Source organism: Epargyreus clarus, unplaced genomic scaffold (genome assembly GCF_041222505.1).
Source record: "Epargyreus clarus isolate Ecla_fem2 unplaced genomic scaffold, WU_Ecla_fem_2.2 ptg000024l, whole genome shotgun sequence".
Lineage (NCBI taxonomy): Eukaryota > Metazoa > Arthropoda > Insecta > Lepidoptera > Hesperiidae > Epargyreus > Epargyreus clarus.
Genome location: NW_027332231.1, coordinates 12,230,296 through 12,257,999, shown reverse-complemented (window position 1 = coordinate 12,257,999; position 27,704 = coordinate 12,230,296). Strand labels below are relative to the sequence as shown.

The 27,704-nt window shown below is 35.7% G+C and overlaps 1 protein-coding gene across 1 annotated transcript; it reads left to right on the top strand.

The window, feature by feature from the left end:
• Nucleotides 1-12,050: 12,050 nt before the first annotated feature.
• Nucleotides 12,051-18,152, top strand: CPR52 (cuticular protein RR-1 motif 52). The gene is made up of 4 exons (XM_073086534.1): nucleotides 12,051-12,140; nucleotides 14,745-15,015; nucleotides 16,880-17,083; nucleotides 17,698-18,152. Exons 1-4 carry the CDS (start codon nucleotides 12,132-12,134, stop codon nucleotides 17,745-17,747), a joined length of 534 nt encoding a protein of 177 aa, XP_072942635.1. The 5' UTR covers nucleotides 12,051-12,131; the 3' UTR covers nucleotides 17,748-18,152.
• Nucleotides 18,153-27,704: the final 9,552 nt, after the last annotated feature.

Below are 27,704 nucleotides of genomic sequence, written 5' to 3'. Positions count from 1 at the left end.
TATCAACCTCAGGCTACCCCTGAAGACTAAGTTGTAATACCTCGTATAAATGTCTCTACCTTAGCACATCCTTAGGTAGGGTAGGGTAGGGTAGAAATTGGTGTGGCGCTACCTCTGGAATAGAACGACAAAGTCTTTCTACCACTTTCAAAGTGTTCCCTGACGTGGCTCTACTATTTTCTTCATATAGAGCTACTGACGCAGATGCACGTAATTTTGTAATAATAAATAATTTCCTATTAAAATCCTGAGTTTTTCTTCAATTCGTTTAAGGATATAAATAAATTATAGTTTAAAAACTAAAAGCCCTGTTAAAATCACATAACGAAAATCATTAATCCTCACGATCCTGATGAGGAGAACGGCACAAAATTATTGAATGTCATCGGTTCTTGATAAGTGTTCAAAATTTTAAATTAATCGGACCGTTCAAAGTTGGTAAAAATCGAGTTCAAAGATTACGCTACATACATACACATCATCACATGAACTCCATTACTGTCCCACAGCTGGGCACGGGTCTCCTCTCATAATAAGAAGGATAAGGCCATAGTCCACCGCGTTGGCCAAGTGCGTATTGGTAGACTTCACATACCTTTGAGATTATTTTTATAAAGCTCTCAGGTACGCAGGTTTCCTCGCGACGTTTTCCTCCACCGTTTAGCAAGTGATAATTATTTTTTAATACGCACATAAGTAACTTTGAAAAATCAGAGGTTTGAACCTCGGATCGAGCGGCCGAGTTTCTTAACGACTAGGCTATCATTACTTACACTACATACAGGTCAAACTAATAAAAGCGTGGTAAAAATAACAAAATACCAACAACAAATACTTAAATAGTTGTACATAAAACGTTAAAAATATCAGCGCATGCGCATTCCTATACATAACCTGCAATAAGCCAAGTGAATGTAGTCCGGAGATCTGCGCGCGCAATACTGCGAATGTGCGTCTTTATACAGTATTAATTGGATATACAGGCTGTTGTAGATAATTATCCCTATTCTCTTTACACTTTGTATTTGTTATGTCACCTTTTGTTTTTAGCGTTTGGTGGTAAAAGTTAATTACACTTTCATTAAGTAGAATAATTATTATATCTATATCCTCGTAACATATCATTTTTGTAAATTATATCGCTTTATTTTAATGGTTTATAGATATGTTTTAGTATTTTTTTCTGATAATAATCTTTTATAATGTTATATATTTTTTAAATATTAATAGTGCTATTTTTTATCTTGTAATAAACAATAATTGACAATATTAAAGAATGACATCTCTCAAATAATTTAAATAGTATTATTTATATTCTTACTTCTTATTATTATTCTAGGATGAAGTTTAATCTGTTCTACTCGGACAAAAACTCTTATAAAACAATCCTAACCATGTGAAGTTCATAGGTTACGTATAAATTAGTAATTATTCATAACAAAAATCAACTACCTGAAAATAATTAAGCGAAAAGGGAAATAGTGTGTAGTGTATCATCTTGTGGGTAGTTTGTCTCGAGCGCATATGACACCGAATGAGAGCGGACTGTGTGGGGGCAGTCATGCTAGACCGTCGGTGTGGACGGGCGTGCTGGTGCGTCAGCGAGCCAAAGGGGGTTTAAGTGATATTACTATCCCGACGTTGAGTCGGGAACACTACATAGTGTATAAGGCTATTTATCCCCCGCAATTTAGAAAAATCCAATACGATTTATATGTGTAAAATTAAAATATGTCAAGCCATAAGCGCTGTAGGGCGTGTCAAAGAATAAGTCATACAAACATACACAGCATACATACGCAAAAAAAACTTTACCATCCTCATTCGGGTAAAAAAACTTGAATATGTTTATGAAAACATATATTTTTTTAATTTAAACATTTCAGAAAAACATCAGGTTGTAGATGTACATTCGCTATATTGCATGCCCTATCGTGTATCTTACGTAAAGGAACCTATGCACTGCACTTAAGATATTATAAGATTTATAAGTACACTAGGCTTCGAGTGCAGTGGCATGTCACGTGGGAGGTCAAAGTTCGAATCCAAGTCATCATCGTCATTTCAACATATTCGTATTTAAAACATATTTTTGTTTCAATCGCAAAGGAAGGTATAGTAAGGGAGATTAATATTCAAGGTACGTAACAAGTATAGCTCTCTTTTCATTCTGATAAAAGCCCAGTTCCCAACAGTGGGACAGTGATGGGTTGAATGGGTAAAACAATTGGAAGTACTTTTGACTGTTAAATTTGATCTATACCTACCTACTCCAACAATTGAACTTGGTATTAAATAGTTATTATTATTTTACAAGTAGTTAAGATATTATAATAACATATTTAATTCGAGCCTCATTACGTCGAAGATTTAATAAACTATTTTAATCGTTAAGTATTTATAGTCCGCGTAAAACTGTTAGTCCGCTCTGAATATAGAAATGAATCGCGTCGTCATAGCAAATTGTATGACTACACCTGCTCGCAACAATTTCAGAGCGGACTAGCAGTTTAGCGCGGACAATACCATAACAATCGGTGTGTTCTAGGTTGGATTCTTGAAGAAACAGACATTTAAATAAATAAAGATTTCATTTCCCGAATATGATAATACATATGCATTTATATATTTTATAAATTCACCAATTCGACGTGGTGAACAGTAGCTTAAATTTTCTCATATTGAGAAGAGACCCATTCCCAGCAGTGGGACAGTAAACGGTGTGCTGATGATTCACACTTTACAGGCATACTATATGGTCCTTTACAACGCGACCTTATCTTCTTACGAGCGAGTCTCATTACTGAATTATCTCATTCACTATGATATAGTTCAAGATCCTCACGTCATATCTACATTTAATCGGTGCATGTTTCTCTTTCTGTGTGTATTGTTACATACATTATAAAAACGTAAGTAATGATTCATGTATTAAATGATCTTTTTATTTGTATGTAGTTGCAAACAAGTATGCAGTCCACCTGATGGTAAGGTGGTGGTCCATCTGTTACAAGCAGTCATAGCTCAGTGCTACGATTCTCAGCCTGTCATTCAGAGGTGCAAGTTTTAAATCTCAGGCACGCAACTCTGACTTTTCACTTAGAAATTGATTATCTCTTGCCTAAAAAGGGGAAAAAATACCCCTGTCACTTTCAAAGGAGACCCGAGTCCAGAAGTGGGACAGCAAGAGGCTGACGACAAGGATCTATCACCATCATGTCGCTGCATGCTTGTTAGCTATTTCAATCCCATACAAATTGGCCAAGTGCGAGTCGAGCTCGCACAAGGAGGGCTCCGTACCGCCAACTATTCACCTATATCATGGCAGCCATAGAAGTAACCTCATTGTGAAATTTGTCCACCTACTACGATTCAATGGAAAAATCGAAAAACGGACTGACTGAAAGACGAACAGACATCGAAAGCTAAGTAATAAGGTTCCGTTTTTACTCTTTGAGTACGGAACCCTAAAAAGTATTATCATTAACTACATCTTAACATTGCAGCTTTAATTGATAATAACAAGTTCATAAGCCGTTCTTACGACCTTACCTTCGTTTTGATTTGAAACGTTTATCCAAATAAAAACAAGTTAAATTTAATAAAAACATCATTCACATGCGATCGACAGCTTTTAATTAGTCAGTAGTTAGATTTACGATTGCGTGGTGTAAGTCATGAGCGATTAGCGATTAAATAAGTGAAGGAAAAACCCTGTGTGGTTCGACTCTGGAAGCACCACCGCAACACCTATGTCTACTTAATAACAGCAGTGTTGAGCGCTGCTGTGTTCTGGTTTAAAAGGTGTGGTAAGTTTGACATATTTTCGCGAGGCGTTCCAACTTATTCTTTATACGTAGCAACGCTTCTGTTATTGACCTCAGGCAGGAATCTTATTTTATCTAAGATTGATTATAGATATCCATTTTTTTTATAATATAGGAGTAGCGGACAAGCATGCAGTCCACCTGATGGTAAGTGGCTACTGCCGCCCATGGACATTTGCAATCAACCCCAGATAGGATTAGATATTCCTACCTGAGGTCGGCCACAGATGCACCGCTACCCCAGAGGACTAAGCTGGAACGCCTCCGAAAAGTCTGTCTCCCTTACCACACCCTTCAAACCGGAACACAGCAGCGCCTAACACTGCTGTTAGTAGGTAGAAATATGTGTGGCGGTGGTGCCGCGGTGGTGGTCCATAGGTGATAATCACCATTTACCTATAATTTACATAACAATCAGATGGACTGCATGCTTGTCTGTTACTACATAGCGTCGCGACTTGCGGCGATAGTCACGTACCCTTACCATGTATGGGCCAATACGTAAACAAAAACATAAAAACTCATGGTAAGGGTACTGAGAACTAAGTTAGAAGGTCTTGGATAAGTATATCTCCCTTACTACACAAAGCAAAGTTTCGTACTTTTTTAAGTGATCCGTTAGTGACGCTGCGCGCTTGAACTTAGAAGTTCAATGCTACAATTTCAACACATTAGCGATGATAGAGTGGCTAAAGATGTATATGTTTTGTAATGTATTGCAGATAAACGTAATGTAGTTATAGGTTTCATTTTGTAATACATGCCATGGACTACATAAATGAATAGACCTCTCATTCAGATAAGCGAACGTCACAGTTTCTATAGATCATAGCAAAATAACAAAGTTAGGAAATGTTGACCAGGGTCGAGGGTTGGATGGGTGATCTAAGAGTCACAGTCTGCTTCCTGTCCCTTTGCTCTTAAAACACTAAATAAGTCTGATGATGAAGTCTTATTACAACTAGTATCGTTTGACCGGATGCCACCGCCACACCTGCTTCTAGCGTGAATCAGTTCTTGCGTGTCGGTTTCGTGTGAGGGTCCGCTGAATTACATAAATTAGCCAAGTGCGAGCCGAACTTGCACACAGAGGATACCATAAAATTTTCATTTATTTTTTATTATTAGTATTTGTTATCATATTAGACATAGAAGTGAATGCATTATGAAAATTTTTACTGTCTACCGGGTTCAATGGATACAGCGAAAAACGCCGAAAAATATTGTTTTCTTGTATGGCAGCCCCCATTTATTTTCAGGATTTCTTTATTTTTAGTATTTTTTAGAGTGGCCACCGTTATGCATCCTCTGTAAAAAAATCAAGTGCCTATCTCCTACGGTTTCATTATAAATATTCTGTGAAAATTTCAAGCTTCTATATATATTACTGTTCCAGAGATAGAGGCCTGTGACAGACGGACAGACAGCGGAGGCTTAATAGGGTTCCGTTTTTACCCTTTAAGTACGGAAACCTGGTACACGAAGATGGTCAGAAATATCTATGGGCAGCAGAGGTCGCCGTGGCTACTATCATATATACACCATACCGGTTTACTTCTTCTTATAAAAATACCTAAAAGTAACCCGGTATTACAAATAAAGTTTTGTAATCCAATACCAAATGTATCTTTTGCAATAGCACTCTATTCCGTTACTTAATCTATGTTAGATAAAACATTTCTTTTAATTTTAAGATAAATATTTATAATAACATTCTATGCGATTAGCGTTGAATACACATAATTGCAGGTTCTATTCGAATGATATTATTTTTTTCTTTTTAACAGTCTTGTAATTTTGTTATTTATAATTCAGTGTAGAAACTTGTGAAATATAAGTTTAATGCAATTCTTACGCCTCTTTGAGTATGGATTAAAATTAAAGATTGCATTTTAAAATACTATTTCTGTCGGGTTGATTAAGACAGGCATATTTATCCGAGCGCTTCTGACATAGTAGGTGCTCAGGGGTAGCTATGCAACACTGAGAACTGTATAATTACTTAGTCGTGAACCTATTACTACCCCACTGTCGGGCGCGAGTTTCCTTTGGGAGCGAGATAGATGGTTTTAGGCGCCACCACGCTGGCCAATTGCGAATCACACACCTTTGCGGGAGCGTGAAGTTTTTTCACTATGTTTTCACCTTTAAAACAGTTTGAAAAACATTTCTAATTCCCACATACCTTCGAAAAAACGATGGCACTAGAAAATCGGATCCCCCGATCGAGAGGCCAAGTTTTTTTTAATAATATAGGAGTAGCAAACGAGCAGTCGAACCTCAAAGGGTTCTACGACCGTTCAACCAATACCAATTCTAGTATGAGACTTTAAAAGTAGAAAGTATCAAAAAATCGTCTAGACATCCTAGACCATATATTTATAGAAAGCAATACATGAGTCAATATTTCATTTGCACAAAATAAAATGAAAATAACATACACATACAACAAGATCGATTTATTCTCCATTTAACCGTTAAATTCTATTCTGTGACCTCAGTTCCGGTCTCCGTTCAATATGGCATGTGCTCTATATCCTATCGTAACTCTACATCGACGACTCTACATCGTCAATGCAATCCAAACTTTCTTCAACCGTAATAAAGTTTATTTTAATGAAATATTGAATATATCACCGTTGTATTTGTATTTCAATTGATTAGGAACTCTACCACTGGTGTATTTTAGGTTGGGATAGAGTTTTGTGGTAGTAAAAGGATTGTAGGCATGTATATTATGTATAATTGTTCGACAATAGAAACGTGAACGGATCGTAACGCTATTGTCGCCGAAATGCTCGAAGATGAACTTTAAAGTTACGCAATGCTGAAAAACCAGTTACAATTAATATCTTTGAGGTAAAGTTTTTGAAGTTATATTTGAGTTGACTGCGAGTTTTATGTCAACACTTTCAGATCAAAACATATTCAGTCGCGGATCTGTATAGCTAAATTTCCAATAATCAAAACCAATATGTTGAGATTTTTTAACTCAGCCAGTTATTATTTTTTAAATTGCTGCTAATCATTTTGTATGTATGTATGTCTTGTTGATAGGATGCCTTGCAGCCTAAACAGTTTAATTTTAACATATGAAGTGTCGTTGGAATCGTCTATAAAAAGGTGAATGGAACATAGGCAACATTTTTAATCATTACGTTTTTGTTTTTATAACAATTCTCTTGTAAATATAATGCCTCATATGAGATTTTAGTATATATTTAACATGATCGACATAATTCGGATGCGCATATATTTTTCGCAACATTAGTATTGTAGTAGTACTAACACAAAACAAATCTGCATCTTCTGGCATACTTCAATATATTATGGTTCGGAAGGATTTATCTTACTTTTTAATCTGAGATGCAATATTAAATCTTCAATGTGTAATATGTGAATAATGTGTTACTTGTAACGCTTCTAAGAATTATCTTTCATATGGAATTTTATAACTAATAAGGTAAATGTTTATTTCCTCTACATTTCTAGAGTTCAAGCTCAGCAGGATATGACTCTACCATCACATGGCTGTTAACATTCCTTTCGACTCTATAACTATGTCGCACGCCGCACTAATGATATAATCGTATTTATGTTAGGTTATGGTACCTCAGTGGAATGAATTTTGATCTTTCTCTTTACAAGTCCAAGGTTCATTTATCTGGTACATCTCTGTTTTTTTTTTTCAAAATTATATCCATATTTAAAATTAATAATAAAATTTTATCAGCTTCAACGGTGATGGAAAATATGGTGGAATGATTTTTAAGATTCGACCCTGGAAGCACCACCGACACACCGATTTCTGCCTATTAATAGCTGGGTAAAGTGCTGTGTTCTGTACCCTTACCATGAGTTTTTACGTGTCGACAAATATGACTGTTTTGGAATTTGTTTACGTATTGGCCCATACTATTTCCAAGTTCCGACACAATCCGCTAGGGGCGCTGATTGGAATTTGTATGGGCAAATACGTAAACAAATACCAAAACAGTCATATTTGTCGAAACGTAAAAACTCCTGGTAAGGGTACTGGTTTAAAAGGTGTGGTAAAGGAAACTTGTACGCTACATTTCTAGTCATTCCTCAGCGCAGCATAGCAATGCATTTGTGAACAACTTCATATTTGACTGTAAATTAATTGGAGTTAATTATAAATTTACATACTTAGGTAGCTGAGGCCATTTACCATCACGAAGAGGAAAGCGTTTTATTTTGCTAGTCTTATTTAAAAAAACTTATACGAAAATTATTAATAGTATTTTGGTATCCTGCTTAACAAAAAGCCGTTACTTTTTAATCACAGATGAACAGTTATTTTTTTATTTAATTACAACAATTGTAACTAGATGTTTAGTTCTCATTTTTAGGCTATATCTAGATAAGCATAGATCTTTAGATAACTTAGGTTACCTAGCCTTTATTGTCTCATTTCCGACAGATTCTAGTTCCGTTAAAAGATTAAATCTTTTATATTTCTTTATGATTACACAATAAATCGTAATGTGTTACGTTTAAAATATTTTTGAAAATTATTGGAATTGAGTACTGAGGAACTACAGAGTCACAATATGTTGAACTAATGAAGCGCACATAACTCCGTGATTGGTGTATATCGCGTTCGATCTGTATGTACCCTTACCATGAGTTTTTACGTTTTGACAGATATGACTGTTTTGGTATTTGTTTACGTATTTGCCCATACAAATTCCAATCAGTGCCCTTAGCGGACTGTATCAGAACTGAAAAATGTACTACATTTTTGCAAATATTCGATAGGAGAATAGATTAATTAATTAAAGCAGTTTCTGTCAATTTAATTTTTTTTATCTGTCTGTTTGTGTGTTTGAAATCGCTTGAACCCAAAGCTACTAAATTGAAATCCATGCATTTGCCAAATATTCACAGTTCGTATCTTTACTTAAAATTTAGTTTTTTTTATTTCATTCGATTCGATCTTCTTTTTCAAAAGTTATTACAATTTAAAAAGTATTTTTTCTAACGTAGCATGAAATTTCAGTTTACTGGTGTGCTCCTGGAGCTTGATTGCTTAATAGAATAAACTTGTTTCTGCCTGAAAAATATCTCGAAGGGTACAGATACGCGAAGCTGCCATTATTGTACTGGTGTATAGATTTTTGTACATAAGAAAATATTAGTAAATAAATTGAAAATTGGCAACCCTATTTTAGTAGGCTCGCATTGTCAGTGTTAGTTTAATAGGCAAATGTGTAAATTGGCCGTTATACAAATAATTGTGCCAAGATTTCGCACAAATTGGAGATCGTGACTTAGATGTTTTCGCGTATCATCTAAGTATGCATTTAGTGTTCATGTGTTAAGCGCTAAACAGAAGCTATTGGGATAATACTTACATAACTTATTGGCTATTCAGTTACAAAATCGAAGTATTAATAAAAAATCTTTAATTTTAATAGGACTTGTGTAGGCTATAGAATTTGTATTACAATTCTTCTATATTATCATTACTTCACGAGCATGCAGTCTAAATGGTAAGTGGCCACTGCTGCCCATGGTCATCTATAATTAACCCCAGATAGAAGTACGTGTTCCTACCTGAAGCCATAGATGCGCCGTTACCCCTGAGGACTAAGCTGGAATGCCTCGGAAAAGTATGTCTCCCTTACCACACCCTTCAAACCTGAACACTGCAGCACTCGACACTTACAGCTTAACTTACAATGCATGTTTAATTAGAAATTTAGTAACAGATTACTGACTGACGAGAATCAAACCCGGAACCGTCCGCGTGTCAATTAGATACGATGACCACGACTCCACGGGGGTCTTTTATTGACTTTTAGTCAATCCTTCCATAATTACCTTATTGAAATGATCTTTCAAAATACCACAGATGATATCAGACTCACGCAAACAATATCGTCCCTAAATTATACCCCAGAGCGATTATAGAAGGTCCTTGTCACCTATAAGCTTGCCCACTGGGTTCGCTTCTCTATTATTTAATTTAATAAAATCACTTAATTAAAATACTGTCCCGTACAGTATATTAGTGGCTACTGCTGTCCTTTTGTAATCAACTCCAGATCTCCAGTAGTGTCTGAGGTAGGCTACAGATGCGATGCCATTCCTGAAGACTAAGTTGGAATGCCTTGTATAAATGTCTCTTTTACCCTACCCACTCTACCTACTACACTACCTATCCTACAAACCAGCAACAGCAGCGCTTAGCAGCTGGCTGTAAAGTACATGTACGCTGAAGTGGTCGCTGAAGCAGAAACACAGAGGTTCCTACCAACTTTTGTTTGTTTTCTCTGCCAATTGTCACATTTTCAGTGTAGAGGTAGAAAATAGCTTGGACGTTCTAAACGTTCCACCAACACAAGCCCAAAGAATCCGTATCTAACCTACTTTATTGAAAATTTTAAACCTATACCGAATTAAATATGTTATTAAATGTCCTTGGATGGCAGTTATCACTTAACATGAGAAGAACTGCACGTTCATCAAATCCCTGGATTGCCGACACAGTTCTTACTATTGCAGTTGTTTATGAATGTACAAATTGTGAAAATGTTTACTGTTTCAATAAATCTTTAAATCTTTAAAACAAATTGCATTATAACACTAATTAACTACTCTCTAACTCTAACCTTATTAGTCTTACTAATCTCGAGTCTTACTCGGTAGATTGATAAATATCTATTGACTTATCTATCCACCAATACAAACAAACAAACAATTACACCGCTTGTATATGCGTTTAATTAATTATGGACTCCCATAATAATAAATGCTACAATGCCAGATAGAGCTTAACTAAGAGCTGAACTCAATACAACTTAATTAAGCGATGATACGACTGAATTCATTAAAAATAAATGACGTTTAAGCTTGTAAAGCTCTCTTCACAATAAACCATGTTTGGGTTTTAAAGCTTATGTCATCTTATGTCGCACGATGTGAAACAACTCTAAAACAGACATTATCTATCTATAAGTCTGATTCATAATTAGGTGTCTAAAATGTAAACAAAGAAATGTCATTGTCAAAATACGATTACAGGTATTGCAAACTATAACACATTAACAAGAAACGAAAACTTTCACAAACTCAACAAAAAATAAAAATTTAATAACTGCACACAAAATAAAAAAAACGCGCTATGAAAACTAGAAAACATTAGAGTTCGACAACGATCACAAAAATGAATAATATCAATTACGAAACCTAAAAATGGCGGCACAAAAAATGTTTTGGATCCCGATTGTGTTACCATTATCTCAATTTAATTTTCTATCATAAATCTTGTTTTTTATTATTATTAGTGTATTTAATAAATTGAGTTAATATGAATATTGCAAAATGTGAAATGATTTTAATTTATGTAGGTTATTATTTTAGTATCGTTGGATTAATTTAATATGGTCAAAAATAAGAAACTACCATTTGAAACATATTTTCTTGATAGGTCAACACCTTTGTTTACATTTTGGACACCTAATTATGAATCGGGCTATATATGTTTAAATAGTAAGGATAAAAGAATTATACTATTTCGTTTTAGTAGATTCTATGAGCTTTAGCAGTATCTAAGTAAAGTATTATTAAAGAAACATACCAACACACAAGAAACCACACTCCTATGAAATAACGCCTGTGTCATTCCTCCAATTAAAAAAAAACCATCAACATCATATTTGTTGAAATACATCCGTCAAGCTGTATGGGTAGGAGGACGTGCCAAAGTATGAGACACATATACCTATATTAATGTATGTACTCCTACTGCTACTGGTTCTGGGTGATTATGCACCGTATCTTTGTAGTTCGAAGAGAATAGAGCTACGGTATGCCCTGCCTGACGGATTAGGCGAACAAAAAAGACCTTCCCGGGTCGCGAGCGGTACGCGTTTGAACCCTTCAGCCAGAAGGTGGGATGGATATCGCTTAGTCACGTTTTTAATCTCCCTACTCCATGGCCTGTATTATGCACTGATCCTTTATTTTAGTGAAAAAGTTCCTGTATTTCAGTGCTTTCTCATGATTTTCCAACGAATAAATCATTGAACCTACACCACCGAACTAACAGTATAACGCCGCACTAAACACACTAATCTAACAATCCTTGCATCAAACATTTCGCGAGCGCACCAAACTCAACTTTAAAATCGCGAGGAAAGATTCCAAACAATTCGTAGGGATGTACGTAATGGTTTTGAACGTGGAATTCCGTGGAACTCATGAGTATATAACGCAGGTAATGCTGAACGGAGGTACATTTCTCTACCGACTTCTGGAGAAGACGCACCGACCACGATGAAATTCGTTAGTATTTGTGCAAGTGTTGTGTTATCGTGAAGTGGTTATCAGTTGGCAATACGCAATATCGATGTTATGTTTCGTGACATCGAGTTTATGTCGAGTGGTAACATTGTGTCAAGTGCCTTCTAGTTAACTGTCCCAAATTAAGGCTTTTTCACTTAAAGTAGCAGTTCTTTCTATTAAAAGATTTAATCGATGTTTGCTAAGTGTTAAGGGTTCAATAACATCGAAGGATTAGACATGGCATAAGTAAACCTTATATATGTACAATCGATAGCTGTGAGCTCTGAAAAGTTTGAATGGCTCATATTGAATCAAGATGGGGTAGGAATGCCTACTATCATTTCTACATTTGCAATTCTCACCAGTTCAATTACAATCCTGATATCTGAAATTATAACAAATGCACTTTCGCGATCGGGACGGGTATTACATGGATAGGACTTTTATGCGGTAAAATGTTTAAAAACAGACGTTCTGGAAGCTTCTAATGCTAGTCAAATATCTCGAAACTCGAAGCCCTTATTATATTTAATACCTTCATCATCATCATCAATCCATTATTGTCCCCCTGCTGGGAAGTGAGAAGGATTAGACCATAGTCCACCGCGCTGGCCAAGTGCGTATTGATAGTCTTTGAGACTTTTTTTGTTGTTTGTCGATGTTTTCCTACACCGTTTAAGCACGTGATATTTAATTTCTAATACGCACATAACTTTGACAAATCAGAGGTGCGTAAGGAGGTAACCAGGGATTTGAACCTCGACACCTCGATCGAGAGGCCGAGTATCTTAGCCACAAGACTTTCACTGCTTTTAGTTATATATATTACCTTATTATATCATCATAATTCTACCATCTCAGTTGAACAAAGCAATTTGTAAAAGTCGTAACATAAACGTAAGGTGCGTGATCGATTTTGGTTCATAGATTGTCGACCTACTAAAGGTCAGTGAGTCAATAGCAGGATTTAATAAATGTTAGTGTTGTACTATTGCTGTTGAACTGTTAATGACGATTTAATAGTACTTGGGCTTCATGGTTATGGGTTCCATCTCTGAACTTTTTTGTAGGATCCGTTTCATGTGCCCATCCATGTACCATTTTATGAAGTCCATGGAAAATGCTATAACTTCAAATATTTAAACAAAACCAGCAATTATTAATTAAAAACAAAAACCAGGCTGCTAAAAATATAGCTTATAAGTAGTTACTCCCGCAGTTTAGACGAATTCAACAATACTTTATATGTTAAAATCCATCAAACCATTTGGCCGAAGAATGTGATAAGTACATTTATTTCTGCGCTCGAAAAACATTACAAGTCGGGTAAATAGTCTCTATTCCTATTGCAACATCAACGTGTACGTAATGATGTTAAAATCAAATTACTGTCTTAACAAACAGGATTCGAATATTGGATACTGATACCCGTACAAAGCAGTGATATCCTAATGGTTCAAAAACTCGGCCTCTCGAACGGAGGGTCCGAGGTTCAAATCCTAGGCACGCACCTCTGATTTTTCAAAGATATGTACGTATTAGAAATTAATTATCACTTGCTTAAAACTGTGAAGGAAAACATCTAGAGGAAACCTACATACCTGAGAGATTTATATAAAAAAATCAAAAAGTATGTGAAGTCTACCAATACGCATTTGGCCAGCGCGGTGGACTATGGCCTAATCCTTCTCATACTGAGAGGAGACCCGTACCCTGCAGTGGGACAATAATGGGTTGATGACGTGACCAGTATTTATCATTATGATGTTTGCGGAAATTGTCTTAAAGTTTAGGCCTACAAATTAAACCAAATAATTAAAATAATTACTCTTAAATCATGACATTGGGATTATCACGCACTTTTCAAATTAAAGATTGAAGATCAATGAATCAATTAATGAATTAAATGTGATCTTGAAAGATGGAATTTCAATTATCTATATCTTTTAATCGTGCACATCTTAATCTATTGTAAAATCAATCTTTTATAGAGCTTCTTAATAATTGGTTTGGCATTGCAGCGTTTAAATTTTGGACTTGATATTTCAATTTGATCGATTTATTTCATTACTTTATAACGCTTTTATTTTTAATTATTGGCATTCATAGATTATATTATTTAATTATATTGTCCGTTAACGATACACAAATACCAACGTTTATAAATAAGTAATTAATCAACTTTGGTTTTTTAAGTATACTTCTTAAGACTTCATTATATAATCTCAAAAGTACCCAACCGAATTTTACCAACGTAGTAAACTGTGGTCTAATTCTTTGTATTCCGAAAAAGGACCTGTGACACCAATTGAAGGTTATAGAGCTGTTCGTGGTTCGACTTCAACGACACTACCGCCACACCTATTTCTGCATTAAAACAGAAGTGTTAAAAGATGTGTTCTGGTTTAAAGTATGTAATAAGAAAGTCATACTTATCCGAAGCCTTAGGGATAGCATAAAATTACTGTTCGATTTGATAAAGGGATGAGTCGACCTGGGATCGATAAGGTTCAGCAGTAGCCACTTTTCATCAAATGAACTGCATGCTCATTTGCTACGTCTACACAATAAAAAGAATAATAACACCCTCAACCTGAATTCCAGGCCATCCTCCTCACCGTAGCATCAATGGCCAGCGCGGCGCGCTTGGACCAGGTCTACCTCCCACCCCACTCAGCGGCATCAGGCGGTGCGAATGCCGGCCTCCAAACCCCATTCGCTAGCCCCGCGCGCTACAGCGACCAGAGCTTCGCTGCGTCAGACCAGACGAACGAGAAGAACCACGCGGAGATCCTCAAGTTTGAGAACGAGATGAACGAGCAGGGATACCGCTACGCGTACGAGTCCAGTGACGGGACGAAAGCTGAACAGGAAGGTGAGTTGATGCTTATTCCCGAAAAGGTGAGCCTTAGAAGTTAAATTCCAAGAGATGTCACGAGCTAATGTGTTCTGATTTAAAGTTGGTAACGTGGAAAGATCTTAATGAGGCATCTCAACTTAATTATCTGTGATCTTCCCTGTCAAACATGCAGAGGGTTCCGGATTCAATCCTAGCCTGACATGCCATGAAATTAATTTATATTCATGATCTGCGTTTCGATATTCTTGTGTATCCATTTCACCCATGACCACTCATAGCCACTGGTAACCTTTTTAACATTAGGATTTGCATAAAACAATAACCGCTCTGAACATTGTTTGGGCCCATTGCTTATTAGTGCAGCGTTTGGAGATATTTCATAGCTCCCAAAAGAGTAAGACAAAATATATAGCCAAAAAGATATATTTAAATAGTCGCAGCCAATTAAATCAAGCAATAAAATTAACTTCATAAGTTTTACTTAAATTGCAATAAAATTACGTAAGTAATGTTAAAACAAGTAACAAATTATCAAGTGAAAATTATATTACATTGCATGTTAATTTAATATTAGCGTTTTAACGTACAGATTTCCATGGGTGGCAGTAGCCACTTATCATCAGGTGGACTGCATGCTCGTCTGCTACTCCTATATTATAAAAAAGAATAGTTCTCGTAAACCACAGGGCGTATATTGTAATCGTATCGTAAATAATGTACTATTATTATGAAGCGATAAGGTATGCCTGCGATTTCGTTCGTGTAGATTAGCACGTTAATTATATAACGCTACCTTCACGGTACAAGTGCTTGTATAGTCCGCGCCAAACTGCTAGTCCGCTCTGAATATAGAAATGAGTCGCGCCGCCATAGCAAATAATATGACTTGTAGTTACGTAGTAACTATTTATTAATCTGTGACTACAACTGCTCGCAACGACTTCAGAGCGGACTAGCAGTTTGGCGTGGATTATACCGTGCTATCTATCAAGTTCACAAAGCACACCTTCAAACTGATGATCCGCGTGTCGGAGCGGTCATCATACCGGTCTGACGCGCAAATGGTTCCGGGTTCGATACCCGGTGAGACAGATATTCGTATTATGAATTTAGATATCTGTTTCGGGTCTGGGTGTTTGTGTATTCGTCTTTGTGTGTGTCTATGGCACTCACGATATAGGGAATCCTAGTATGGGGTTGTGAAAAAAATACTGAAATTTATTAAATTTTGAGTATTAACTGCTGAATCAAATTAAACCAATGTTATAAATGACATCTGAGTTTAAACTGTAATAACCTTTTATACAGTTATAATTAGATTTGGTTTGATACGATTTTAAATACAGACAAAATGACAGACGAAAGTTCTATAAATGTTAGAAATTTCTAAATATTATTACTTATTCACAATTCACATAACTACTTTTTTGCGAATACATTCCACGTATAGCGAACTTTACATTCTTATTATATGTAGGTATAGATAAAATCAAGTAGTTAAATCATTACTTTTAATTAGAAACGTATAATAATGTGTGCGGATAGTGAGTTAAATATTATACTTATTAAAATTGAACAGTAAATTACTGGTTGTTTATTTAAAAATGTTAACATTATATTACACTAGCTTTTCCCCGTGACTCCACTCAAGATCAGAGGTCGTTGACAATACCTAGATGTTTTTATCTATCCCTCGGAAAAATTACTTTTTTCCGGAATTAAAGTTACCCTATGTCCACACCCTTCAAACCAGACTACAGCAGTCCTTAAACCTGTTATAAGTCAAAAATGCAAGTGGCTAAGGTGACTCCGTCGAACCATGAAGGGTTCCACAATTGTGTACTATCTCCAATATTAAAACATCATCTCTGGATTCCAGGTCAAATCATCCCAGGTGAAGCGCCAGAGGAAGGCTCCCTCCAGGTGTCAGGATCGTACTCCTACATCGGGGACGACGGGCAGACCTACACCGTGACCTACACGGCCGGTGAGAACGGCTACCAGGCCTCCGGCGACCACCTGCCCACGCCCCCACCCATCCCTGAAGCGATATTGAAGAGCTTGCAGCTCACTGCTAGTGAAAGTAAGACAACTAATTGACTAAGTAGAATTTTTCGACAAAACAAAAGTATAAATATCTACCCCTTTTGTTTAGAAAGGCAAGGTTCAAATCCCAGACTCACCTCTAATTATTCGACATATTAATTATGTCTATAAAATATTTAAAAAAATAAGTATTTCTTAAATGTATTTGAAAACTACCAATCCGTACTCGGCGAGTGTGGTAGTCTACGTTCTTCACCCTCTTCGAACTGAGTGTGTCAAGCATGAGGATAGCATTGGGGTTAATATCATTTTGAAATCCTATTGTCAAACGAGATAGCAGTTCATCTAATGCTAAATGGTCTTATGGACATCTGCAATCATCATCATCCACCCATTACTGTCCCACTGCTGGGCACGAGTCTCCTCTCAGAATGAGAAAGATTAGGTCATAGTCCACCGCGCTAGCCAAGTGCAAATTAGTACCTATACTTCACATAACTTTGAAAACTTTTTTTTAAGATTTCTCAGGTATGTAGGTTTCCTCATGGTCTTTTCCTTCACCGTTTACGCAAGTGATCATTAATTTCTAAATCTGTATCAACTGTAATCTACTCCAAATAACTTTGAAACATATAAAATCTATTTTTACAGGTAAATACAACAGCCAGAAAAGCAGTTACGACGCCGACGCAGGGTATTAGAAGAGTGTAATTGGGTGCATTCCACTAGACGACCGCAACGACCGAATCTATTCTGAAACATCGATGATGTGCATCTCAGATTTGAATTCGAAACTCCTGCGCGAAATGCCAAATCTTACTTCGCAATTACTGTTCATTAGTTAATTATTGCCACTTTTTATTAATAAATAAAAAGTAAAAGAGCAGTTAGTATCGCGGTCGTTGCGATGCGCAAGTGGAAGGTGGGGAAATCCGACAGTCAATACCATAATACAGTCGACTACATATGAACAAACTTTATTTACATTAAATTTTGGACTTTTTGACTCAATATGTAGTGGATTGTAAAATGGTAAATAAGTGTTCAACTAGTATAATTATTTTTTGTAATAAACCAATTTAAGTGTAAATATAATTTTAACGTAACTTTGAGTTTAAACTTACATTCAACCTATTTGCATCGAATTCAAGTCTTCGCGTATTTCTTACTTTCACTGTATTGTTTGAAATAATTAACAAAAATATTTACATCTACAATGGATATAATTACCTATCAACTAAATACAGGTAAGGGCTCAAAAACGTCTGCATTAAATGTGCTACAAATTGGTTCAAAAGTGCTACTCTATTTTGCCCTAGTATCAAACAACATGTTTCATGTGATAAAATTATTCGAAACTTTGAACGCCTGCTAAAACATAATAGCAAATTATCAATTGAGAAACATACAGTAAATTCTAATAGTTGGACTGAATCATGTTACTAGGATTTGCGTTCATCATCAACCCATTACTGTCCCACTGCTGTGCACGGGTCTCCTCTTAGAATGAGAAGGATTAGGCCATAGTCTACCGCGCTGGTCAAGTGCGAATTGGTAGACTTCTACATATCCTTGAAAATTTTTTTTAAAGATTTCTCAGGTGTGCAGGTTTCCTCACGATGTTTCCTTCGCCGTTTAAGCAAGTGATACTTATTTTCTAATTCACACGTCTGCTCTTAAAATAGAAAGGCCATAGTCCGCCATGTTAATCTCATTAGAAAATATCACACACTTTTAATAAAATTTAATGTGTTATGCCATTCAATGTTATGCCTGCCAAAGATCGAATTTTGATAATTTTTGCCCATTATTTGTTTTTCTTTCGGATTTTGGTAAGCAAAGTTGAATAGATAAATTACAGGCGTTAAATCTTAAGGATAGCATGACGTCAAAATATGACACCCGGTTTATTTTTTTTAAAATGGTAGTACCCTTTGCGGGTCGACTCCGGCGGCACCACCGCCACACCTATTTCTAATAACGGCAGTGTTTAGCGCTGCTGTGTTACGGTTTGAAGGATGTCGGGACGGGTAAGGGAGACATACATTTCCGAGGCATTCCAGCATAGTTTTCAGGGGTAGCGGCGCAACTGAGACCAACCTCAGATAGGAATCTAATCTTATCTGAGGATGATTACAGATGTCCATGGGTGGCAGTAGCCACTTACTATCAGGTGGTCTGCATGCTCGGCTGCTACTCCTATATTATATGTATAAAAAATGAGTTGACTATCCATGGATGACATTGATCAATCTACATCAGATAGACTGCACGCCCATTTGAAAATTTAATGACACTCGCAAAACCTATGAGATAAGAGCGTAATAGCTAAAATTAGTAAAATACATTACGTGCGCAATGACATCACTTTACCTATGAAATAGCAATAGTGTGCAAATGTTTGATTTTATCAAATTAACTAGAATACCTACTGACGTAATACAGTAGTTAGAAATCGTTAATGATAGAAAATAGAGACAACATCAATTGTGTAAACGAGCACATATTGTATTACTCGTATAAAATTGTTTTTATTTTGCAAAAGATAAGTAGTGAATGGCTTAAGGTAATGTCAGTCCTACCATCCTGCAATCGTCGTCATCGACCACCCGTACTGTCCCACTATCCCACTACTGGGCACGTGTTTGGCCAGGGTTTGACTACGCTGGCCAAGTGCGATGTGGTAGACTTCACACACCCTTCCGAACTTTTAGAACTCTCGTGCGTACTGGTTTCATGACGAAACTGCCAGTCCCGAGGACTACATTAGAATGCCTCATATTAGTATTACGCTTTTTAAACCAGAAGTAAGCGGTGATAGCCTAATGGCTAAAAACTTAATTTCTCAATCTGGAGTTCCGATGTTCGAATCCCAGACACGCATATCTGATTTGTCAGTACCAAATGTGCGTATTGGAAATTGATAACCTGCTTAAATGGCGAAGGAATATTTTTTTGTCTGCCTGTATGTCTGTTGAATCATAGAATACGGTCATTTCTATTGTAGGACGGAAATTAGAATATATCAATCAATTATCTAGGCAAGCGTATTATTATTCACACGTGCCTTGATACGTTCGGTCGCCTCGAGGCTCTGTCGGCCTCGGAGTCACAAATTACTATTATACGGCAAACAGTGACACCGCGGAGTACGAATATTGTAGAGACTTTATAATATCAGTGATGTTTTGGTACATTTTTTGGAAGAACAAGCCGTAAACGAGCATGCAGCTCATCTGACAATAAGAAAAATGATCTATGATTTTAGACTAAAATTATCGCGGAATTGAGACATCTTACTATGTAACGTATTATGTACCTACTCAGTTTCGCCGTGACCACGATTCATGCAACTGAGTCGAAATATCAGCAATAAAGAAAATAAAAAAATACATATCGTGAATACCCATTACATAGTAAAATAATAATCTTCGTTAGGTGATTTCAGTCCTAGTTACCTAAAGACGATCACCGATGCGCTACTCATCATGAAGACTAAGTTTAAATGCCACGTACAATAAGTAAACAGTCTCTACCTTAAGATACCTTTCAAAACAGAATATCGAGCGCTTAAAATTACTTTTACTAGGTAAAAATAGGCATAGCAATCACAAAGGCAAATCATTCTGGGCTCTATTAACTTCAAATCATTACAAAATGATAAGCATAATCATAATTATTCATACTTATATTCCGGGCTCTATAAAATTCGTAATCCATGTTTGTATGAAACAATTCGTCACGGCTGAATAGTGACTTCATTCATTACTCTAAATAGGTTAGTATATTAATTATATGGCCGTAGACGATTTCATAAATAGTAAAAGAGTGTCTTTTTTTACCGGACTGGCGACTATGGAGGGTAATGTATGAGCGAATGTATGGATGTCTATGTCAATATTTGGCACCCCCTACAGTACCGTTAGTATGAGTTTTTACGTTTTTACATAAATAACTGTTTTTGTAATTCGACCCCTCCTACGTATAACATCGTAACTGCAAAATGACAACTTTACAGGAGAGCGTTTCAAAGTTTCTAATATGCTAAAATGCGAATAAAATCTGCTATTCTGCAGGTATCTCTATGAAATTTGGTATATATATTTTATTTTATAAGTTTTATAACGTTACTTGTGTCGATAAAACACATTAAAATAGGGCTGTCTTATTTTGACATTATGACAAGCGCCCCCAGCGGACTATATCAGAACTGATTGGAAATGCATGGGAATTACGTAAATAAACCCAACAACAGTCATTTTTGTAAAGACCTAAGAACTCATAGTAAGGGTACAATACAACCCGCTTGGTGGATTTTAACGAGGTGTCATTCAATTCGTTTAAAGTGTAGAAGTGATATAGGGTATAATGTTAAGTAATCGAGTCATTTGTTTTTATAATGTTTATCCTTAAAGTTTTGCGGGCTCATTAATCTACGAGTAAACTCGGTTGTTATTAACGGATAACAGTCGTTAGATCTCGTCGACCTAATGAACTGTTAAAACATCCTGCATTGATTGCCCTCTTCAAACTTCCTCTACCAATGCTTCGTACCCACCTATAGGAATGAATGGATAACCACGATCCTCCAGGTCCAGTTGCAGATTGCTAAAGAGCTACCAAGAATCAGAATTTTAGTTGTCACGTGCCTTTCCTTGTCAAAAAATCGTATTTTAACTTTTACTTATTTCATAAGTTTCAACTATACCAATTGGCACTTGCCCATCATGGTGGTCTATTTTCTAGGTACCTAACCTGCTTAAAATATAACATTTGTACCTATTCTACTTATATAAACTTGTACTAATTTACGCGGAGTATTATAGGTAATTGATGAAATTAGCCAGTCACCAGATAGAATCCCAGGGGAAAACATCGTAAGAAAAGAAATCGTAAGAAAAGAAAGGTGTATAAAGTTTACCAATCCACTCTTGGCATGCAGACTATGCCCTCAACCATTTCACTCTGAGGAGTGACCCGTACCCACTTGCCGGGTACGGGTCACTCCTCCTTATGTATCACTATAAAAGAGTTCACAACGAATTGTTAATAAATAAAAAAATACTGAAAAACCCAAACAAATAAGGTGATAAGAACTCCAATAACATATTAAATTAAATGTTTTAAATTTGGGGAAACCCAGTATATTTTATCTATGAGATATTATTATGACTATAATAGAGGAGTGTCTGTGAGTCGTTATGATAAAATATTTTGTCCACATTTTTGTGTCTATGAGATGAGAATCTGTATATGAGCCTAACTTTAGTATTGAAGGCATTATGTAGAGAAAACAAAAACGTTTGATAATGGTGCCACAAATGATAAATTTAGAAATAGTAGTATAAGTTTTACTGGTAGAACATTTTGTGGTTCGACTCCGGCGGCTCCACCGCCACACCAATTTCTATTTAATAACAGCAGTGTTAAGCGCTGCTGTGTTATGGTTTGAAGGGTGATATATTTTTCCGAAGCGTTCCAGCATTGTCCTCGGGGGTAGCGGTGCATTTGTGGCCGACCTCAGGTAGGAATCTAATCTTATCTGAGGTAGATTACACATGTCCATTGGCGGCAGTAGCCACTTACCATCAAGTGGACAGCATGCTCATCTGCTACTCTTATATTATATAAAAGTATATATTGCAAATTATCATACACATATTAAATAATTGATATGAAATTAGCGAACATTCGACATGCATATTCTGGGAATTGTTATCAAATAGCCTTGGATCTGAACTTCAGTTGACATTTTGTTTTAGCACTAAATGATAAGGTACCTTTGGATAACGCTAAAAGAATATCAAATTATACGAACCTAAGTAATAACTTTAAATATGAAGAAAAGCATTTTAAGTAAGTCCTTGATTTTATTTAGTCTAGAATAGTTTGGTCAGTAGCCCGTACCTACAATCCTCTTCCAATTTAAGATAGTAATAGATACTCTTTGTAGTTCCACTCCAGAGGCATTATTTCCACACCTATATCTGCCTTTCAAGTGACGTGTCAAGGGCTGCTGTATTTTTGAAAGGGTTTCAAGATAAAGACAATTTTACGAGACATTCCAACTTAGTCCTCAGGGGCAGCGACTAATCAGTGGCAGACTTCAGGCAGTTCTCTAATATGGGAATTCATTATACATGTCCGTGGACAGCAATTGCCATTTATCATGTATGTGCCTTTTGCTACACATAAAAAAAAACTTATTGTCTTATTTAAAAAAATGCACTTCTCAGCAGCGTACTCCGGGATTCATGCTGTGGAGACGATGCCTAATAGGGTGACACAAAAATCATATTAATCAACCTACATGCGCATTGTACTAAATCACTTAAAGTACACCGTTATTGTAACATACATCCATATGTATAATAAGTAGAGATGCGCCGAATATTCGTTTGTTATTCGGTATTCGGCGTATTAGGCATCTTTTTTGCTATTTGTATTCGGCCCAATTATTCGGTTTTGGTGCCGAATATGTTCGGTTCGAGTATTTCTATTTTCTTGTATACACGAAATGGTACAGGACATAAACAAAAACTTCTTATGTAAGATTTATGTTATATTATAAGTCAAACTCAAATCCTATTAAGAATGTGTTGAATAAAGCTAATAAAATAAAGCAATTAAACTTCAAATGAACATTTATTTTTTAATACTCAAGTCAACACATTTATTACTTAATCTATAGTTAGTATAGTCACCATTTTTTTAAACCTTAAATCAGTATTTATTTTTAAAACTCAAATCAACATTTTAAAGTGTTAACGAACACACATAACTGGCAAATTGACAATAAAGAAATGGTAAACCGAATAATTCGGCCGAATATTCGGTTCGGTAAAGGTTAAACCGAAAATTATTCGGTACTCGGTTATTCGGTGAAACCACTATTCGGCGCATCTTTAAAAATAAGTATTTACGGTAATAATTTGATAGATACAAAGTTGAGGAAACAAGTACGGCGAGCGGAACCGCACGCATAATCTAGTTAGGGTAATAAATGGTAATTTCGTGGAACGTATTGTTGTTTTAATTATAATTGAGACTCCGGCGCCGTGCAGATTGATATGTGATGTCACCAGAGTTGTGAATGAAGCTTTTATTTATAACGGAATAACTTTACTCTTGTAACAAACTGTTATTAACCTGCTTGTACATTTGCTTATTTATTTTACTTCAATTAATACAGTTCAAAACTCAATTACATTAAATTAAAGACAACTCTCAAGTCGTGCATCTCGCTCAGTTTTTTAACCTGATTTTTTAGTTCATATGAATGTAAGGGTAAATTCTTGGACCGGAACTATTTAAATTAGCAGTTAACAAATCGCGACCTCTTCGCTCTAAACCAGGGTCCTCGGCGCTTCTTAGATGACTCCGAGATCACCAAATAACTCAAACTTGTCGGGAAGTTCCCTAGCTGCATCCCTTCGCCTTGTCTTATCTCTCTCTGTCAAAACCCCTATAATAATCCTTATAATGATTTGGATTTGTAATGTTTTAATAAATATATTTTATGATGAGTTTACTTTGTCAACTGAGATGTAGGTATTTTCCCTACTGAAATGAAGAAAGAATCTTACCTGAAATCGTAATGCGTTGTTAGCCCTGTACCCTTACCATGAGTTTTTACGTTTGGACAAATATGACTGTTTTTGTATTTGTTTACGTAGTGGCCCATACAATTTCAAAGTTCTGACACAATCTGCTAGGGGCGCTGATTGGAAACAGTAGGGGCAAATACGTAAACAATTACCAAAACAGTCATATTTGTCAAAACGTAAAAACTCATGGTAAGGGTACTGAACACTAAACTGAAGAGCCTCTTCTGTTTCTGCTTTAAATACCTTAAAAACCTGAATAACAAAAATGATATAACATTATAATATAACATAAATATATTTATGTATCGGTGATACCGCTGGAGTCAAATTCTACATTTTTCAGCAAATGAAAATGGTGTATATTAAATGCGTGCAGTTAAAGTAAGAATTGTATTATTACATCATTTCTATGATGTCATTCCGTAGTATCTTCGTAGTAACCTTCCAATTCTAAGTATGATCAGACATTGTCGTACTAACACTTCTGTAAAGGTTAACATTCTTCTTACGTAATACCACAGTATAAGGATATACAGTATTTTATCTTCATACAAACGCACGAAACGCAAGCCACGCCTACTCGCCTCGGGCCGGTACTAACTCGGTACACGAACATTCGTGAATGTGCCACGGTGACGAGCGGGTGATGTGACGGTTTTGTAAGATATTTTGTTGTTTCAAGAATAATATGGCGAAGAAAAGTTATAGATTATATTGTGTTGTTTTTGGTTGCTTCAATTCGTCAATAACACATCCAGATATAACATTTCTTAAACTGCCTGGAAACTCCGAAAGGTAAGACAATTACAATGATTTTTATGTTAATACTAGATACTTAATCTACTAGGTACTACTACTACTAAATTAGATTAGTTTTTAATTAATACAATTTGATATTTTAAAAAAATACGTATGATTGTTGTAATTTTGGTTCAGTAGACAGGTGTCAGAGCTTGTTATTTGAGGTTATCCCTCTTCTGAATTAATAGAATAAAACTATTTCTTCGACCAATTTACAACTTTTATTATTCCCGCGCAAAATAAAACTCGAAACTGTTGATAAACGAAGGGCTTGCTTGCACAACGCACGCGTCGTATTTATTCGTCGTCGCGCGGCGCAACAAAGGCTGAGGGCGTGGCTTAGCGGCCTTTCGGCACCCGTTTGTTCGCGCGATATGCCGCCGAGGGACTATTCTGTAGGGGCCCTATTCTGTAGTGCGTTACAATGTTAATCTAATAGCGCATATATTGGCCATGTTTTGCCCTTTTTAGTGCATATTTGCATGCATATTTCGACATTTTGATAGTGCATATAAGGTAAAGTCACCTATTTCCGCGGTATTTTCACCAAAACTAGAAAGAGCGTCAAATATTAAGTATTTACTGCGGCTGAAAAAGGAATTAGATAATTTTATCAAAAGCTTTAGTATTTGTTCTTTTGAAATAGACTCGACTTTTTACGGTAAAATTCGCTGAAACCACTATTCGGCGCATCTCTAATTAAAATTATTATTTAATATTGTAATAAAAATTAAACTAAATTTTGCATAATTTATGTTAATTTATAAGCTATCATGTCGAACATATTTCATATATTATTGTTGTAACTGTCAAGTACCCAATTATAAAAATAGTTTCTATTACGTAATATATACATATTAAAAAACATAACATGCATTTTCATTCAACACTTTCTATATAATTAACTATAGCATTCATTTGTTTAAATAAAAAAATACAACATTTACAATCAAAAAATTAAAAAGAAACTAAAGTATGCAGATGTAATTAAAAACTGTAGGCAGGTAGCCCTAACGCGTTACCGTGCCCAGCGCAACCGTAGGTATCTAATTCAAGGTCAGGGCAGAGTTAAATTACTGTATATCCATATACTGTGGTAATACTATTAGATACTTGACTGCATCAGTCCAATATAGTTACTAAAGGCAATTTGTTGAAAATGTTGGAATATTGTAGTACCTTGTTAGAAATACGTACTTATTCAAATAATCGTTACTTTCTGGTTCAACTACATGGTGGATGAGAAAAATACTTTAAGACGTCATCACTCATCAAGCAAGTTTTTAAGATGACCTAAGGAACCGACTAAAAGTAAGGATATTTTATCGGAATTAGTAATCCTGGTCCAATCGCTGCATTTTAAGGGATCAGGTAAGCAATGCTGTTTTAATTAGGTATATAAGTAGGTATATAAAATAGAAATGTATAACAACAACAACAAGAACAATATACTCAACTTTTTTATAAGTTTGTGGTAATGGCAACTTAATGACTAATACTACTTAATTTCAAAAACGCACATAACTTTGAAAAAGCAGAGATTTTGAAAAATCTGAGATTTGAACCGCGGCCCCTCGATTGGTGGCCGAGTTTAAATAACTGAGCTATCACGATAAATTGCACGTTTATTATTAGATATACGAAAAAGTTAAAAAAAACACATCTGTACTGCTGTCTCATGATTTCGTTATTAACGTTATCAACGCTGGTGGTAGAGTCGGCGACATCAAATTAATGTATTTTCCGAATATAATTGAGAGCAGTCGTAACAAGCTTAAATTGAATAGCCGTACGCATGATACGAAGATCTGTATAGTATATATCAATATTGCATACATTACATACTGATTCTTAAATTGTATGTTCTTAATTTTATGATACGATGTATTGTAAACTCAGTGAATTCAAAAATACATAAACATTTGGAGGTTTACTTTTAAGGTTGGCTGAAAACATTATTACCTATTAATACGTAGTTAGGGCCACTTTTAAGAGCTCATATTTTTTAAAGTCGTCAAAATGTGACACATACATATGCTTGAAAAACATTACCTACCCGCCGTTGTCGGGTAAGAGCAACCATATTTCATAAATTGTAATTACCTGTTTTGTCCATTTATCTCATGTTTTGTCAATCTATTTCGCGTACGTTGGTGATCACTAATTAATAATAATTGGAAACCACGCAAGGAAAACCAAGTGTAAAACCTAGCTTCGCCTAAAATGTTATTACTTACAGTTAGTCGGTCC